General features: G+C 38.7%; 1 protein-coding gene across 2 annotated transcripts in view; it reads left to right on the top strand.

Moving 5' to 3' along the window:
- CRYBG1 (crystallin beta-gamma domain containing 1) overlaps positions 1–19555 on the top strand; it is a 213950-nt gene that overhangs the window by 76402 nt on the left and 117993 nt on the right. For both annotated transcript variants that reach the window (XM_032275131.1, XM_032275132.1), the window contains exon 2: positions 12781–12919. In XM_032275131.1, coding sequence (XP_032131022.1) covers positions 12781–12919 — 139 coding nt within the window. The remainder of the gene's footprint in view (positions 1–12780; positions 12920–19555) is intronic.

Raw genomic sequence — 19555 nt, 5'->3', positions numbered from 1 at the left:
AAAAAAAAAAGAGAAATACTGTGATATTTCCCATATGAGGACAACCTAAGATGTTCTTCTTTTAAAGAAAAGAAGGAATGACAGATTGGGAACTTAATTTTGCTAATAAAACATTTTGACCTTTTTCAGTAAAAAGCAATTGTCAAAGCTGGGAAAAATACCAATAGCCTTTTTTCTTTCATTTTAAACAATGTGTGAAATAAAAAAATTGAATAAAAGTTATTTATCTCCTTTTTAATTTTATGAATGTCTCATTTTTAGAAGCATTTTTATACATGCTACCATTATCCAGTTTATAAAAAACAAGTTTGTCTCCTTTTTGATTTATTAATATTTTTTAAAATTTGGTACAAAGACAATATGAAGATATTTTAAACTGATGAATATGGATTCAGTAGTTCTTTCTGTTAGATTGTGCCCAGTTTTCACAAAGTGAAAGCTTCTACCTTTGTCGTGACTGCAGAAATAAAAATCTCCTGTGTGCAGAGATTGTTGATTCGGGAGTCCTCATTCTACCTGATAACACTCCCTAATTTAAAATCCTGTTAAACAAAATAAATATTTTCTTGGGACAGAATGCTTTGTGGTTTAGTGACTCAACTCACTCTCTGTACTGGAAGCCTAAGCCGGTGACACAAGAAAAAACTTGTTTTATATCAGTCCTGACTGGAAAAAAAAAAAAAAAATTATACCCACAGAGTACAGGTTATAGAGACAGCAGGTGATATGGTTCTTAGCTCCTAAAAAGCCTATGATTAAGTTCAGAAACTGATATATGTTCATAGAAAACCTAGATGGACACTTACCAAATAATACTAGGTCCAACTATATGCAGTTGCCATATTTGACTGGTTTGGACCTACAAAAATGGTATTTCATAATGTTCAACTTCAAAGTTTAAAACCACTTACTTTCCCTCCCCTGGCTTGCACATCCTTCAGTTCTTTGTGTCGAGAGCTGTACACAAGGCCTGTGCTAAGCCTGGCAGTCCCAGTGCCTAGCCCAGGGAAGATGTGGGGCTAGTGGCTTTCCCCTTCCAGGGCTACGCACCTGCTATGCTGCCTCTCTCCTTCTGCCGTCTACGATCCCCCAGCTACATTATTTCCACATATAGAATTTTCCTTCCTCCAAAGCACGTCATCACCTTATTTGAAACACTTTCCTTTCTTCTTCTTTTTTTTTTTTCATTGAGACAGAGTCTCTGTCTGTCACCCAGGCTGGAGTGCAGTGGCATGATCTTGGCTCACTGCAACCTCTGCCTCCCGGGTTCAAGCAAGTCTCCTGCCTCAGCCTCCTCAGTAGCTGGGACTATAGGTGCACGCCACCATGCCCAGCTAATTTTTGTATATTTTGATCGAGATGGGGTTTCATTATGTTGCCCAGGCTGGTCTCCAACCTCTGAGCTCAAGTGATCCACCCACCTCAGCTTCCCAAAGTGCTGAGATTGCAGGTGTGAGCCACTGCACCCAGCCCCTTTCTTTTTTTCTTTCCATTCTTTGTTTCTCCTTTTATTACATTGTAAATCACTATCCCTCAGTTGATGGCTGTAAAGCCTAAAAGTAAAGCTAGTGATTGATGCATTTGTATGAAGGAAAGGGAAAAACCATGAATTTTGATGTGAAATTAGAAATAATAATCATCAACATCTGGTAACAACAAAAGCTCTGTAAAGTCATGTTATAGTCTCTGAAAAATTCTCCACCCACCATCTCTTTCTGATTAAACCGATGTTTCTCAATAATCCCTATTCTTAAAAAAAGAATAGTCTACACTTGAGAAAAAAGGAACACTATTTCTCACACCAATTTTGTTGCTTTCTTGTTCTTTTTAAGAACCAGTATTGAAACAGTTCTGTGATTCATAATGACATTCTTTTCTTTTTGCTATGGTGTAATATTTCAGCTACAAGAAATTGACTTTTAGAGGCTTATCTGGGAATCAAACCACCATTTATAACATACTTACAAGACAGTAAATCAGTTACCTTAAAAAAAGTTTTGGAACACAGCCCTTTTGTAAGTTAAGATTTCCTTTAGTACAAACTGAATAAGGGGTAAGGAAACAATCAGAAATCTTGGAGGAAGCGAATTTTGAAATTAGACTTGATGGAATTTGATAGCCAAAGATTACAAAGAGGAGAGGCAAAAGCATTAACAGAAAACCCAAGCAAAGACGTATAAATACTGAAGCAAGCTGTATGTATGGGAAGGGCAAACAAATCTGTCTGTCCACAACTGGAAGTCTGAGGTGGAGGGAGGGGAGAAAGAAGTTACAGTCGTATTGGAATACCCTTAGGGTGGGAATTTGAAGCTGACATTTGGAGCTTGTGACTAGCATCTTTGCAAGGACAACTTTATTCAGATAGATGGAGAGTAGGGACACTGTGATAACCTCTTCTTGCCTCTGCACCTTAGACAATTCCTATTCATGAGAGCTGAAGTGATAAATATCAGTCCATCTCAGATTCAGCTTCACAGCCATTCCATTGACTTCAATCAGCAAATCCGTGTCCCTGATGTATTGATAATACACAAAGATTTTTCATTAGAAATAATTTTTAATTAGAGTTCTTTTTTGAAGCATTAACACTAGTTAATTGACAATTCTAGTCATTACATAAGGATGTATCTAGGACGCCTTAAAGCCACTTTGGTCCCTTGTGGAGTTTACTCACCTGATGCAGGTGGGTGAGAGAAGCCAAAGGTATGATTCGGACAATTATGAATTATGTACTAAATACTGATCATTTTGTGTTAATCATCAAACAACAGGTGTTTGGAAACTGAGCAAGTGGAATATGATGAAACTGACAGTTACAAAAATTAATGTAAAAAATGAACCTACATAAGAATTATTTTGAAAAACTAAAAAGATAAACTCACTCTCATATTGAGAATGATTTCTTTAGTTTTATATTATTATCAAAAGACATTTAGTATAAGCACCCTATTATATGTAGGAATGGTTTAGAGGTCTTGCAAGTAACCTTTAAAAACTCAATTCTTACTTTTACGCTTATAAAGATATATAGACCACCATATGAAAGAATATATTGAATAGAGCCTTGAAACCTCTGAATTATTGCTGTGAGAAAGTTGAGAGTATACGACCTATAAGAAAAGTGGGTGTTTGTGAGTTCAGAAAGTACAATAAATGCTAAAAAATGTTTGATACAAGCAACAGTTACACAGTTTCTCTTGAAACTTTATTGCTTCTAGAAATGCCATGAAGTAATGATGATTGCAGCAGTGTAAGTGCTATCAAAGCTCAGGATAATTCTTTGACTGCCTGGAAGGATTAACTAAGGCAGACAAGTTTCACGCCAGGTTGTTTAGGGACCCCAGAGTTTAAGAGACTCTTACTAATTGTTGCTGACATGAGTTTTGGACTAGTAAGCCAAGGTGGGGCAAAGGTAAACAAAATAGGCAGGCGATGCATATTAAAGATGCTGTAAAGTTAACTTCAAAGTGTGTGACATCACCACAGACTTCTGGAAAATAATAACCAACAGACCAGTTTTGCATGTAACTATCGTGGTTAAGAGGAGGTGCTTTTGAACCAAAGCTTTATATTGACATTATTTGAAACCATCATAAACAGCAACAGGCTCTACAAGCAGCTGCTGTGTCATGAATCAAACCACCTTTGCAGAAAGGGCTTTGTATCCACTCAGCCAGTAAACTCTTACTGAGAATCTGTGATGTGACAGATGTTATTATATGCTGTGGCAGAAACAAAGAGACTTATCCCCAGGAGCCCCTTAAAGAGATGAGATGAAAGAAACAGCCATCACTGCTAAGTAAGATAAAATATAACAAAATTGCCTGGAATATAGGGTGTGTAAGGGAGCTACATTTGAAAAGTTAGACTGGGTCCAGAAGGTGAAAGTACTTGAATACCAGACAGTGAAGTTAGGGCTCTATTCTGCAGACAGTGCTGAACTATCTGATGGTTTCCAAACAGGCAAGTACCTCGGGAAGATCTATCCATTTGTAAAGTTAGAATGGGTTAAAGGCTACAGGAGAGACTCAGTATCAGAGAATAACTGGAATCTTACTAAGTTGAAGACATAATGAAATTTAGAATTAGGACAGTGGTGGTGGGAGTGCACAAGCTTAGAGGATATCATACTGGCGAGGTGGAAGAAACAGTTTTCATGTTTTTATAACTGCCTCCCTGTCACTTTTTCCTCTAAAAGATTTACAGTAGTTTGCATCAAATTAACAATGCAAATAAATACAGATCAGAAAACTAAAGGAATGATAGTGTGATAAGAGAAACAATTACTTTACAGAAACACACATTCATAAAGTTCTATGTAATTGTTTAAATTGATTCATGATCAAGTACATGGACCTCATTGTCTAAAGGACAAGAGGCAAGAAAAAGAAAAGCTTTTCTTGGCATTTCAGAATGAGATAAATCTCTCCCTTCGGTCTCCATAGAGAGGATATTAAGTAAGATGGTACCTAACATCCTTCTCAGCATCCCTGCAATATGTCCAGCCCAGAGTTCTACATGGCTGCATCTGATAGTGTCTCTCAAACCAAGCTCAAATGCAATGACAAAGGACCCCTTGATGAGTGATCAGAGGTGGGTTGATTGGAGCAGAAGAGCTCAAGGATGACCCCTCAGAGTTGCCCCTGGTAATTTAGGATGATTTCTCTATCCTTTTGCCTATAACCACATAGTTGGTTTTTTTTTTTTTCATTTTTAGTTTTTGTGGGTACATAGTAAGTGTATATATTTATAGAGTATGTGAGGTATTTTGATACAGACATGCAATGTGTAATAATCGCATCAGGTTAAATGGGGTATCTGTCACCTCAAGCATTTATCCTTTGTGTTACAAACAATCCAATTATTTTTAGTTTTGTTATATTTACAATAAGTTATTGTTGACTGTAGTCACCCTGTTGTGCTTTCAAATACAGATCTCATTCATTCTAACAGTATTTTTGTATGCATTAATATAACCTTATTCTGCCAGGTTTTTTCCTCCTTGCCTGCTCCATGATAATATCATCAAGTGTCTTTGGTGCTACAAAGAATAACAATTGAAAACACCCTCTTTTGCATTATTAATATGTTATTCATGAGCTTAGTAAGATCATTAGTCTTCAGAGAGTATATACACTATCAAAATAAAAGCTACATTTTCTCTCCTCTGTCATTAGATGATAAGAATTTGAATTGCCTTAAAAGGAAAATTCCAGCAATCAAAGAAACCTTCTTTTGTATTTTGACAACTGAAAACAAAACTTGTCCACCTTGACCATGACAAAGAGAAGCTGAAAACAATGCCACGATCTTCAGCTTCTGTAAATGAGAGCATGTGCAGTCACGCATGAAACACAAGACTCTTGATAAACCCGAGCCTTTCCTTAAGACACAGACCTCAGTTCCTCAATTCTCCTGGGGATTTGTACAACAATTCCCCTGGTTGTTTGGTCCTTGGCCTTGGCTTCTCTTTGCTTATGCCCAGAATGAAATCATTTCTTCCTCTGGGACCAATGCTAATAAAGCCAAACCTTGTTCTAGCCTGGTTCTGGGTGGGTGTTATGGTTCATTAACCATGTGGAGTGATCCAAAATGATCAAAATCAACATACTAGTGGTCCTGAGGTAACCTGCTTAACGTTCACAGACTCTGTAGCACCCAAAGCCACGATTTCACAAGATGGAAGTATTAAGGTAAACATTTCCAGCCTTTGTTGGAGAGACGATTTGCATTCCATTGGTCAGATGTGAGGGGAACTTAGACATTTCTGCATCACAGAGCACTTGGAAGATGGCTCCCAGACTTCAGGCTGCCATTTTAAAACACTTGGTGGCTCAGGTCTGTAATCCTAGAGCTTTGGGGTGCTGGGGCAAGAGAATCATTTGAGGCCAAGAGTTCAAAACCAGCTTGGGTAACATAGCGAGACCCCGTCTTTACAGAAACCAATGAAACAAACAAAAACCATCAAAGTGTCCAGGAAAGTGAATGCAATCCGGAAGTAGAGGCTGACCGGAAGGGGAGTGTTGTTTTTACAAAAGCACTGCTAAAAAGGATATTCCTCTAAAACCACTAGATGGCAGAGTTTCTGCATTGTATTACCATTGGCAACACTAAGTACCTGGAGTAGTGGCGTAGCATTCTTTGTATAGCTATAACTTTGAGGATGTTTTGTATTTTAAAAACTCGAATGAACATAGCAAATGGTTTTCATTTCCCCATCCAACTTGGAATTTTGTGATCATGAAACTCATCTACTGAGAATTTAAAATTCTCTGAGTGAGGAGTTGGGTAGGTTGTCTACTCATATCTCTGTCAGTCATTAGCCATGTGACTTTGAACAATGAATATCTCGGGCCTCAATGAACTTATCTGAAAAGTGGTATGGTTGGGTCATTAGAGATAATCCCTTAGATTATCTCTAAGGGATCTTCCAACTCAGACATTCTCCTTTCATATTTGAGCCTGATAAATATGCTACTGCAAAGTACCATCTATATGACACCTTATAAATTGTTGTTCAGGAAATGTCAACTGACATTCATTGTGTAATTGCAATAGGTGATACTTATTGAGAACCTACTATATGGCAGTACTAGGCTAAACATTTTTGGAAGTTTCGCCTAATTAAATTCTCTTAACTATCACTCCCATTTTTCAGATGAAGAAACTGAGGCTTAAAGAAGTAACTAGCTCAAGATCACATAGCTAATGTCCAGGCTGGTATGACTCTTAATCTGTGTGTATACATTGCTATATTTGATCCTTTATTCAGCTGAGAAAAATGTAAATTTGAAGACAACACGCTCCTGAAGGAAAAACTCATTTTGTAAATCCAAAATCTTTGGTTTTCCAAAGGAAATAGATTTTGGGGTCTTGTTTTGTTTCTGGAGATAGGAGAGATTTGCATGGCTCTATTCTCACACTGTCATCAGATGCTTCTGTGAGACCGGGCTTCCAGTACCATGTACATGGGTAACCAGCAGGGTGAACACTGTCAGTCACGTGGTTTCTCAGGAACAATGTCTTTTCAAATTTGCACCGAAGTGACTAAACCAGGTAATCATGAGGGGCCTTTTCAGGTCTCGCGTTATCTGATGGTGTGTGTCTGTAATCTAATACAGGGTCTAATGTTAGCAGGAAAGAGGTTGCTCAGTAAATGGTTGCTGTCTACCATTTAGCAGTTGTGGTAAAGAAACACTATGTACACTGTTAGTGCTGTTTGTTAGTGAATTAAGTTTTCTCCTTCTTTTGTGGCCAGGAAACTTATGCAGCTTTACAACCAATGCCTTAATTCAGAAGAGTGGTTCTATTATCTGGTGTCTTAAGCTCTCTTGAGGAAATAATCCCAATGCAGGTGGAGGCACCTTTTGGTGACTTTGAAATCACAACTCTGAGGCTCAGTTGAACATAGTAATAATTCTTTGGATAGACAATAGATGGCAGTACAGCATCAATTTATGACTTATAACCTATAGTTAAACCTGAACTTTTATGCTACATTTTATTTTGCATGTACATTATCTGTAAAACAAGAATTATTAAAGAAACTTATTTAACTTGCCTTATATTAGGCTACACATATTTAAATGCTTAAGGAACAACTTGGTGAGGTAGACCAACATTAGGAAAACTCGAAGTAGATTTATTGGGGCCACTTTCAAGGCCTTTGGAGAGGCCTTAGTACCGTCAATCTTGAGAAAGTAAGAGATTCTGTTTTCCTTCTATTAAAGAGAATTACCCCCCCCCCCCACCCCCCCCCCCACCCCTGCCCACCCATCTTACATAAGCTCTAGGTCTCACAACTCTGGGATTTGTCTGAGAAAGCCATGTGGCTCTTTTAACTTGGGAAAGGGAAAACAGCCTTGCCATTATTAATTTTGCTACCAACTTAATCTCCAGGGAGAGGGGCAGTCTGGTTTTTTAAAGTAAGCCAAACAAAAAGGAAACGTAATTGAATGAACTGGCAAATGTTCCACTTACTTGTAAGTCTGCGTAAAATCAAGTACCACGCTTAACACTGAAACTTTCACTCTGGCAGTGTAATATCTGTGCTTAAAAAAGGGAAGTACAGAGGATTATAATTAACAAATAAATTATCCTCTGCTAAGACTGCAAGACCAATATGATAGCATTTGGGGGATTGTTTTATTCTGTTTACCCAAGAGGTTCTTGTCCTTAATAAATGACCATTTGTAACTATTCACAAAGGAAACTGTGCATATAAATTTGCATATAAATTTCTCATCAGGGAGCCAAGCTTAGCCTCTCTTATAACTACCTACAGCCTACTCATCAGGAGTAAAACTGAAATTTACCCTTTGGGTACAAAAATAATAGAAAGAATGAATAAGACCCAATATTTGATGGCACAACAGGGTGACTATAGTGATAATAATTTAGTTGTACATTTAAAAATAGCTAAAAGAATACAATTGGATTCTTTGTAACACAAAGGATTAAATGCTTGAGGGGATGAATGCCCCATTCTCAAAGATGTAATTATTACACTTTGCATACTTGTACCTCATGTACCTCATACAATATATACCTACTAGGTACCTACAAAAATGAATAATAGTAAAAAACTTACCCTTTGGAAAAGAAAAATTAACAACTTTCCAATTGTTCTTTCCTGTTACAAACATTGATTAAGGTTGGCTTTGAGGCCAGGGAGATTTATCTATGTGTAGTTCCAGAGGTAACCATTATTCAGAATTGAGAATATTGCTGGCCAGTCGATAAGCCCCTATGTTTACTAGACCTTAACATCCTTGAGGGCAGGGAGTGGTTCACCTTTGTGTGCTTTGACATATAACATATCATGGAAGATCTGGAAAATGCTGAAAAAATGAATGCTAGTTAGTGTTACAAAGTTCCCTCAGGTCTTAGAAACCTCCCCGCATGGTTTCAAGTCGATTATTTCTGTATAATACATTGTGAAGGTTGTGTTCAGGAGAGGAACTTGTCCAGTAAGCTTGCGAGGAGTAGAAGGTCTGTGATGGACTCTAGAGAGGAAGCAGAACATGCTCCGGAGAGGGCCTGAGTTTCTGGGGCTGGGGCAGAAGCTGCCCTGAAGCAGAGCTGTGTTTGCGAAGCCCTCTCAGCCCACACATCCTGTGACCTTGCCTCACCCCCATCCAAGTCCCGGAGCAAACTGTGAAATCATGGCATTAGCATCCATGGCCAGGTGCACAGCAGCACTGTTTGGATCTGGGTCCCGAGGAAAGGGCATTTAGCCAACACCTCATCATTTTCCTCTCAGAGGGAAGCAAAGGTGATTAGCTTTGCCATACACACTGAGCAGTTCCTGTTTTAGAATTATGGTGAAGCAAGGGCCTGCCCTGGAACTATCTGTGATAATCCTCACCTCCTCTAGCCACTGAAAAACTAAGACTTCCCCCAGGGCCATGTGCACCTTCACATCCGGGAGATCATGAACCCCAGCATAGAGAACTGACTTGGATAGTACACGTGTTGACTTAGTTTACCCCCAAATCAGGAGGGCAGGCAGGTTCACAGGGTTCAACACGCTGTGAGGCCCAAATTATGAAAGTTCCTCCTCGGATAGCTCAAATTCAATCTTAAATATGTATCATCTCTACCTCTCCCAAAGTGTAGGGAACATATTTCAAGACAAAGCTAGGAAAAGGGCAGAATGCACATCAGCATCCCTTTGCACCCTCTTCCTAGTCCTTTTTTCCTGACTGAACCTCAGTTTTCTCAGGTGCCTAATTTATGCACAGTAGTGTCCTTCAGATCTCAGCCTCAAAGGGTTAGGTCCGGTGATCAGTTTAGTGCAGGTATGAAAAGAAGCCTGCTGGGTGGCTTCTAGAAAAGATTTCCCCCACTTCTAAGCAAGTTATACAGGAAGGAATTGTCAGACCTCTATGTAACAGCTAGAACTGTAGCGGTGACTGAATTTGGTCGCAAAGGAATAAACTGGTTAAACCAACTCAAGCTACCCCTTTTGTTTTATATGTGATAATACATGTTGTTTTTAATCAGTCTTCTGTGAGTTGGACTGTTATTTGCAGACAAAAAGATCCTATGTTTTAAGCAGGGATTGTATCACGAGCAAAAAATTTAGAAAAGGCTACTCCTGGCAGCTTTTAATTATGTAATACATACGTGGGAAGAAGAGACAGGTCTTTTTGGGGGTGTCTGCCTCTGACAATGTAAAGCTTAGGAAGCACACATAGATGGCTTTTATCTCTGCTGTCACTTGGAGTCAGTCAAGGGGCACATACGTGTTTTTCTAAAAAGGAAAATTATTAAGGGGAGCAGACTGCCTATCATTTCTGGTTGACTTTGACAATGTGTAAGTCCAATCTATGGCCATACCACCCTGAACGCACCTCATCTGGTCTGATCTCGGAAGCTAAGCAGGGTCGGGCCTGGTGAGTTTTTGGATGGCAGACAATGTGTAGGTCCGCAGTATTGGTATAAGCTTTCAAGTTTTAGGGGTCTTCTATTGTTTGCTGCTCGTTTGGCATATTTGTGAGCAGAAGGACAAGGTGAACACTGTGACAATTAGTAAAAGTAGATCTTGATGCAAGACAGATTCATGGTAAGAAAACGACAGTATTTCAACTTTAAGGTATTTTTCAGTTGTTACTTAAATTCTCCTGAGCTATCCGTGTTTCTCTTTCCCTTCAAAAATGCTGTATTTAAATTCCTAAGAAGATATTTGCCTCGCAGGTAGAAATGTATGTTTATATGTGTTTATATGTGGACATAATATATTGCAAGAAGGAAACCAGTTAGAGTGGTTACTTGTGTAGAATGAGATTGTGGTACAGCTAGAGAAATTCTTTTTTATTGCAATTTCCTTCCATTCTGATTCAATTGTTTTTACTATAAACAAGTATTACTTCTATAGTATGAAACTGAAGGAAAAACAAAAAAAAATTGCTGCTGATATACCCTCACATTTTATATAATGCAAACAATAATGGTTTTGTGTGTGTGTGTGTGTGTGTGTGTGTGTGTGTGTGTACAGGAGCCAGGCGTGGTGGCTCATGCCTGTAATCCCAGCACCTTGGGAGGCTGAGACAGGTGGCTCACTTTAGGTAAGTAGTTCAAGATTAGCCTGGCTAACATGGTGAAAACCCGTCTCTACTAAAAATACAAAAAAATTAGCTGGGTATGGTGGCATGCACCTGTAATCCCAGATACTCAGGAGGCTGAGGCAGGAGAATCACTTGAACCTGGGAGTTGGAGGTTACAGTGAGCTGAGAGCATGCCACTGTAACTCCAGCCCGGGCAGAGCAAGACTCTGTCTCAAAAAAAAAAAAAAAAAAAAAGTACACAACAGAGTTCCACAAATTATACCAATCTATATCTCCCTTGCTGATATTACCATATTGATTATATCTTCCTGCCCCTCTAAAGTGTTAACACTTTGCTCTGTTCATCTTTTTATTCTCGAGCATTGTAGAAATCCCACAAACGCTTCTGTTTCTTCTGTGAAATGCTGAGGTCTGGCATTTTTAGTTCTCTTTCTACTTCGCTGGCATTCTTCATTCGAAGCTCTCATTCTGCTCTGGCATCTTTATTCCTGTGCTTACCAAGTCTACCAAACCTTGGATCAGATATGATGCTCAACTGCAGACAACACAGAACACCCAAGTCAAAATGCCTTAAAGAACAGGATATTTATTATCTAACACAACAAGAACTCCAGAGATAGGGCAGGTCTGGGATTGGGTCATTCTGCGGTTCAACAATGTACTTAAAGACTCAGGTAGCTCTCATATTTCCTCTCCGCTTTTTCCTCAACCAAATCTCCTTAGGCTAATGCTGCACGTGGTCCCAAGATGTTTTATCATATTCATCACATACAGACCTGACCCTGGCCTGCAGGAAAGGGAAACTTTTTCTTCTGTAAAAGACCTATTCCTGATTCCTTCAGCAGACACCTCTCACATCTCATTGGTCAGAATTGCGCCAGATAAGTAGGGCAAAGCGTGAACACTTTAGAGGGTCAGGGAGATGTAAATCAATGTGGTAATATCGGCAAGAGAGAGATGTATGGGCATTTGCCTAAATTAGTTACTGGTGAGGGGAACTGGACACCAGGTTAGAGCTATCCTGACTGACTTCCAGGGCTGGAAGCAGCTTCCCCTGAGGTATATGAAGAATGAATCACTGAACAAATTTAGAGTTATTAACAAAGGCAGTGTGAATGGGAGGGGGTGCAAGAGGACATTGGAGGGTTGGATAAAGGAAATGGCTTTGGCACAGGCAACCATCTGAGTCTGTAAAACATTCTTTCTGCCTTTATTAGTTTCCATCCCTTTTGAATCTCCTAAATATTACAATCCTAAGAACAGTTCCCTTTTCCTGGCATAACCTAGATCATTTCTCTAACTGGGATTCAGTTTCCACTTTATTTCCAGTGTTCAGGAAACTTAGAAATTTCTTTTTGTTATTTCTTCAGAGCCATGACATAGAACAACCAAAAAATTGCAAAATGAAATTGGATTGCTTTCATGCCAAAATCTGCCTATCCATCTCGTTATCTGTCTACGTATCTCTAATTTGTTTTCTGCCTAGGATTTAAAATAATTCAGTAAGGGACAGGGTGAAGTCATCCAGGTTTATGTATACATGTGCTATGAGAGCACCAAATTATCTACAATGCTGTATAGGTTTTGAAGAATGCTTCATTATTTGGGCTGACTGGAAGTATGTTACTACATGGAGAAATATGCCTTTGGGTTTGTTGAGATTTTGGCATTGTTCATAGCCTATTGACATGACTGTTTCCATTCTTCACAGAGCTTTGGAGGTAGTAGATGGAAGACATGTGGTTGGAGAGTCCCAGGAATTTACACTGCACTGTGGGGAATCCCAGTTCTTTCACACCACCAGTGAGGCACTTGGTTCTTTACTTCTAGAGTCTGGAATATTTAAAAAGGTAATGCTTCATTTCTAATGTTTGACTCCCAGGAATTAACCCTTTAAAAACTTAGAGCACTATAAGATAACCTGTCTAAGAAACATACTTCAAAGTAATGGTCTATATTATATATCATAAATATCATATGTAATATGTTATATAATATGTATTCTATAATTTTCTATATAATTATATTTAACAATATAAAGTAGTTTATATAATGTATTTTATATAACTATTATATATATATCATTAGATAACATTATATGTCAAAGCACCATGATAAAGAATGAGCTTGACCAGGCATGTTGGCTAACACCAGTAATCCCAGCACTTTGGGAGGCCGAGGTGGGCAGATCGCTTGAGGTCAGGAGTTTGAGACCAGCCGGACCACCATGATGAAACCCTGACTCTACTGAAAAAAATATATATACAAAAAATTAGCTGGGTGTGGTGGTAGGCACCTGTAATCCCTTCTACTCAGGAGGCTAAGGGAGGAGAATCGCTTAAACCCGGGAGGCGGAGGTTGTGGTGAACTGAGATCACACCACTGTACTCCAACCTGAGCGACAAAGTGAGACTGTCTCAAAAAAAAAAAAAAAAAAAAAAAAAAAAAGAATGAGCTTGATGAATGAACTGACTCTTTGCTTTTTGCTGCCTTCAGGTGTCTTTCTCCTTTTCATAGGTGCCTTTTGCCCATGCTTTTTCCTTTTATACAAACTGTGCTTTAACTGGAAGGCATACAGAGTAATATGACATCAGTATTTGGAATGAATTGTTCTTTCCTATGAAAAGCATTTATGCTTTTTCCTACTGTAATGCATTTTGAGTTATTTTATCAGTAGTTACTTCTTAATATCTAGATGCTTGTACAGAAAGTTCCAACTTAATCATATTGCCTTAAAAGAAAAGTTTTCTCCAGGGTGGGAGAGAGAAAAACGTAGGCGTGTTAACTGCATTCCTTCATTTGTGGAAAGACATTACTCATGCACTTACTTGTCTTCAGGATGGGAAAGTAGAATGATATCTTTAGTCACAGAGTAAGTGAGAGTTAGTTTAGCTGCCAGGCCTGAAGGTTGTATGTTTCTTGTTATAACTTATTATAAGACCAGTGAGGGTTAATAGTGAAATATATTCGTCATGAAAGTAATTCTCTCCTCCATCCCAAAAGATATTTGCTTTAGTAATGCCACATATTAAGGGTTAAAAAAAATTACTTAGTGCAAGATTGAAAGAGTTCTGGAGATTGGCTGCACAATGATGTGAACGTATTTAAACGATTGTTAAGTATATTTAATATATTGATCTGTATAATCTGTGTAGTTCAAAATGGTTAAGATGGTAGATTTTGTTATGTGAATTATACCACAATTAAAAATTTTTAAAGTTTACTAGGTGATGGAAAGCAGTAAGGAGAACATGATGAGATTATTGGCTTATGTTTTATATTTCATTAGAACATGACAAAAGTAGGTTGTGAAATTCAATACAGAATGCCTTCTAACTCAGTATAGCATAATCTCATACCAGAAATAGAAAACATTTTATAAGATATTGAATTTAAAAATCAAATTTAAGTTTAAAAAATTAAGTAAACTGGCTTACTGTACTTTATACTTACTTTCAAATTTGTTTCACATTTTATTCTTTTCTCTTTATAAGAAATAATTTATAACTGGAAAAAAAAAAAAACCATACCTGATAAACCCAGTTATCGGACCTAGCCAGAGTTTCAAGTTGTTTTCTATATTTGTCCTTTTATAATATAAAAGTATGCCTTTTATAAGTATATTTTTAAAAAGTATGCCTTTCATAATATAAGTATGCCTTTTAGGAAGCAATTCCTGGCAGTGTTCCGAATTGGGGCAAAAAATAAGTTCCTTGAGGTAGGTGGCAAGGAAGGGTCTGCTGTGGCCTCCTCCCTTGCAAAAAGCTCTGGGCACTGGGCTGCCCACAGAAGCAGTCCCAAGGCCAAGCCAAAGAGGTCAGGGAAGGGAGGAGGCCAGTTGGTACTCCTGGGAAAGGCAGAAGCTGGAAGCCACAGATTCACTGGGATCCCAGTGTAGGGATGGAGCCAGAGCAGGGAGAAGAAGGGCGGAAACTGGAGAGAACAAGCAGAGGCAGAGTGTGGTTCAAGCGACACTGTCTCTAGGTATCACTGGTCAGCCAGGCACTGTCTCTACATTCTCCTTGCTGCACCACACCCTCCCCCTCAGAGATGCTCAAAGTCTCTACAGCAGAAAATTAGGTTGGGATCCACTTCCTGTCTGCCTGTTGTCTCCCTCTCTCTCCCTCTCCATCATCCCTCTCCCCTCTCCCATGCTGTCTTGGGCCCTGGCTCTCTTCATCTTTTTCACTCTGCATATCATACCAGGGCTGGGAGGAGGCAAGAGGCAGTATAACAGCCTTTCTCTTCCCCACTGATGTGTTTTAAACTCTGTCTCCTGAGTTCATGGCTGAGAGGTTTATTGGACTTTTAGAATTGCAGGACCCGCCCCCCCTCCCACCACCACCCTCGCCAGTATTATTGGGAAACAAATGTTAACTCCTCTTAGATTCTGAATAGTTTATACTGACAGTGAGTTCTAGGGTGCCAGGGGCACCTCCCGTACATTCCAAATTACGCTACTCTTAATCCACTCTCCCCAGTGAGCCTGGGCATTTCCTGTAAGATTCAGCAGATTCGCTGAGGGAATTATATCCAGGACCACCAATGGCCTTCTTTACTAGGCAGAATAAATTATATCTATTTATTCAAATGAATGCTCACATTTTTAATTTGTATTAAAGCTAAGCAATTTACATTTTCCAAAACAACCAGAATTTACTCATTTTTACATCTGTTCTATATGTTTTATGTTATTGTATTTATTATTTTTATTTTTAACACATTGTAACAATATTTTTTTAAGTTGACAATACTATATTGAATCTTTCAATTAAATTAGAAAGCAGGGCAGTGCTATTTATAACTAATTGATCACAACCAATTACAGATTTCTTTGTTCCTTCTTCACTCCCACTGCCTCACTTGACTAGCCTTAAAAAAGACATTTACTATACCTGCTTGTATAAATTGAAATGTAGGTTTATAATTACATATACAGTATTTCCTCTCAAACGTATATATACAACAACTAGGGGAAAAATATAACTACAAATTAGAATATTGCTAGAATTTAAATCTTAACTGAGAAAAAATCATCAGGGATTGTACATTTATTTATATAAAACAAGTTTTCCTTTAAATAATTGCATTAAATATTTAGTTGGTTTTAGCATAGAAGTTGTGTTTATTTAAAATATTTATATTTCTAACACCATTTTTTTCACATGAGAGAAAAGCATAGGGACATAGTATCGTTAAATAAAAACATATTATGTATTATGTGACAAACATGAATTGGATAACTCTTTCTTTGCATTTAAGAATGAATTAACAGGGAGGCTGAGGCAGGAGAATCTCTTCAACCTGGAAGGTGGAGGTTGCAGTGAGCCGAGGTTGTGCCATTGCACTCCAGCCTGGGCGACAGTGCAAGACTCCATCTCAAAAAAAAAAAAAAAAGAATTAACATTGTAGATTATTATGTGTTTTGTTGTATTAATTTTAAAAGTCTACTTGTATTTATCATGTTATATTTACTGCTTAACTCATTTGGGAAATGAAATGTCTTGATTCCACTAAGTGGAGGTATTTCCAGGACATGAAGAAAACCCTTTATGAATTAAAATGTTTCTCTTAAAAAAAAAATGGGATAAGAATATTGAGTAATGTATTATTAATTATTAACGTCTTCAAAGAGGGCACTTGCCTTAATGAGAATTTCAAGGATTTCTGGCATAAAAATATTTTAATCCCCCTTCAATTCTAATCACTTATTTTCATCTAGAAATTGTATATGACTATACTGATTATAAATAAAATTGTCATATTTTCAATTATTCTGGAGTCACATTCAAACAAGTAAAATGGAATAAATGGTAATTATTAATTCAAGCAAAAAAAGCTTTTTTTGCTTTAACTGTTTGGATATTTTCCTTCTTGGTGGCCTGCTGTTTCCCATTTTCTACTAGTCCGTGTATGTGCATGTGTAGAAGTTTGTGTGTGTATTTTTTAGTAAGAAAAATAAGCCTCTCTTTCCCCCTGCAAAACAAAAGTAACTATAGACTATTGCCAAATCAGTGCTGCTCCTTTACAAGTCACTTGTCTGAATCCTAGTCTTGGTGATGCTTGTCTGCCCCATCATTCAGGAGACATCTGTGAATCTTTAGTCTCACTCTTGAGATTGGGATGCTCCCAAATCATCCAAAACAGAAAGGAATCTGCTTTATTCTCAACAATCTCAGAGACTGTGCTAACCACAATAGTTTTTGACAGCTTGTTTTTGTTTTTGTTTTTTGAGATGGAGTCTCACTCTGTCGCCTAGGCTGGAGTGCAGTGGCACGATCTCGGCTCACTGTAACCTCTGCCTCCCAGGTTCAAGCAATTCTCCTGCCTCAGCCCCGCTAGTAGCTGAGATTACAGGCATGTGCCACCATGCCTACCTAATTTTTTTTGTATTTTTAATAGAGATGGGTTTTCATCATCTTGGCCAGGCTGGTCTTGAACTCCTGACCTCAAAGAATCCGCCTGCCTCAGCCTCCTAAAGTGCTGGGATTACAGGCGTGAGCCACCACGCCCGGTCTTAACAGCCTTTTTCATTGCCCAGTTAATCTTATAATTGTTGAGATTGTGTGTTTGCCAATTTCTAGCCTGATTATTCTAATTTAGTCAATTAAGTGTAGCAATTCAGTTCAAACATTTGTTGAGGTAGCAGAGAGGAAAAAACATTTTCTAATCCTTTCATTTTTCATGTTTCCCAGGTAGATGGCCACTTTGACAGGTGATCCATCCCTCTGTTCCATTTTCCTTCCCACTCCCATTATTTTCTCTTTGTCTTCATACGTGTTCCACAAAGGTTCACTGGTGTTTCTCTCAATGCCCGATCCCCAATTTCACCTCATTTCTTAGACTAAACCAAAATATAAAGTATTTAAGGGGCTTCAGACTCATTGACCTCACCCCAAACCTGCCCCATCCCATGGGCCATGTGTTGTGACTCCTCCACTGTTGCGTGGGCCTAGGACACAATATATCAGCATTGTCGCGGGCCTCCCACATTGTGTCTTCAGTCACCGAGGTTGCTAATCTCACCAAGCACAGTTCTAAACTCATCCTACAAGAAGTAAGACCTTTCCAAATCTTGACGTCCAACCCACAACCCTGAGACTGGGATATTTGCTAAGTGTTTTAGTCTATTTTCTGTTGCTTATAAAAGACTATCTAAAACAGGGTAATTTATAAGAAAAAGGAATTCATTTCTTACAATTCAGGAGGCTATATCCAAGTTTGAGGGGCCGCATCTGGTGAGAGCCTTCTTGCTGGTGGGGACTCTACAGACTCACAGGGCAGTGCAGGGTATTACTTGGAGAGGTGACTGAACATGCTAATGTGCTAGCTCAGGTCTCTCTGCCTTTTCTTTTAATACCACCCATTCCCCTCCCATGATAATTTATTAACCAATTAATCCATTAGTTCATTAATCCCTGAATTAATTTGTCCATTCATAAGGGCAGAGTCCTCATGACCCAATCACCTCTTAAAGACCCCACCTCTCAGTATTGCCACATTGGGGTTTAAATTTCAACCTGAGTTTTGGAGGGGATAGATATTTAAATCATACCACTAACCAAGGTTAGACTTCTCCATAGTGACTTACTTAAAGGACTTATTAGTGTCATTCGTCTAAACACCCCCACACTATATCACTATTTTCTGTCTTCTATTGGGATGTCATTTTTTTTTTTTTTTTTTTTTTTTTTCTTTTTTAAAGACAAGAGTCTTGCTCTGTCACCAGGCCAGAGTGCAGTGGTGATCTCGGCTCACTGCAACTCCATTTCCTGGGTTCAAGCAATTCTCCTGCCTCAGCCTCCCAAGACTACAGGCATGTGCCACCATGCCCAGCTAAGTGTTTGTATTTTTAGTAGAGACAGGTTTTCACCATGTTGGCCAGAATGATCTCCATCTCTTGACCTCACGATTCACCTGCCTTGGCCTCCCAAAGTGCTGGGATTATAGGTGTGAGACACCGTGCCTGGCCTGGGATGTCATTTTAAATGACTTGTGCCATCTGGTATGATTAGAGATTGCTGAGCCCCTGGACCTACCTTGCCCCCAATCTCTGTTTTCATCAGCAGTCAGATCTTGCCATCATTTCACTCCACTCTACTCTGGAACCTATTCTATCCACATGGGTAAATCTAGTACCTAACTCGATCTCTCAGCCTTTCCATAGTGTCTGCATGGTAGGAGTCCCTCTGTGCTCTATCAGTGCTCATCTAAAAGGCCAAATACACTTAGGGGAAAAAGTGTAAGATAGAAAGCAATGTATATAGCATGTTTTTTTTTTTTTTTATAAAACAGTGGGGGAATAGTGTGTGTATACATATGTGCGTGTGTGTGTGTGTAGATGCATTAAAAAACTATGGAAGCATACATTAAAAAACTAATAATTAGAGGCCGGGCGCGGTGGCTCAAGCCTGTAATCCCAGCACTTTGGGAGGCCGAGGCGGGTGGATCACGAGGTCAAGAGATCGAGACCATCCTGGTCAACA

The sequence above is a fragment of the Sapajus apella genome, unplaced genomic scaffold (genome assembly GCF_009761245.1).
Source record: "Sapajus apella isolate SASKATOON/1434 unplaced genomic scaffold, GSC_monkey_1.0 scaffold6, whole genome shotgun sequence".
Lineage (NCBI taxonomy): Eukaryota > Metazoa > Chordata > Mammalia > Primates > Cebidae > Sapajus > Sapajus apella.
Note: the sequence above shows the minus strand (reverse complement) of the source record. Positions and strands in the feature narration are given on the sequence as shown.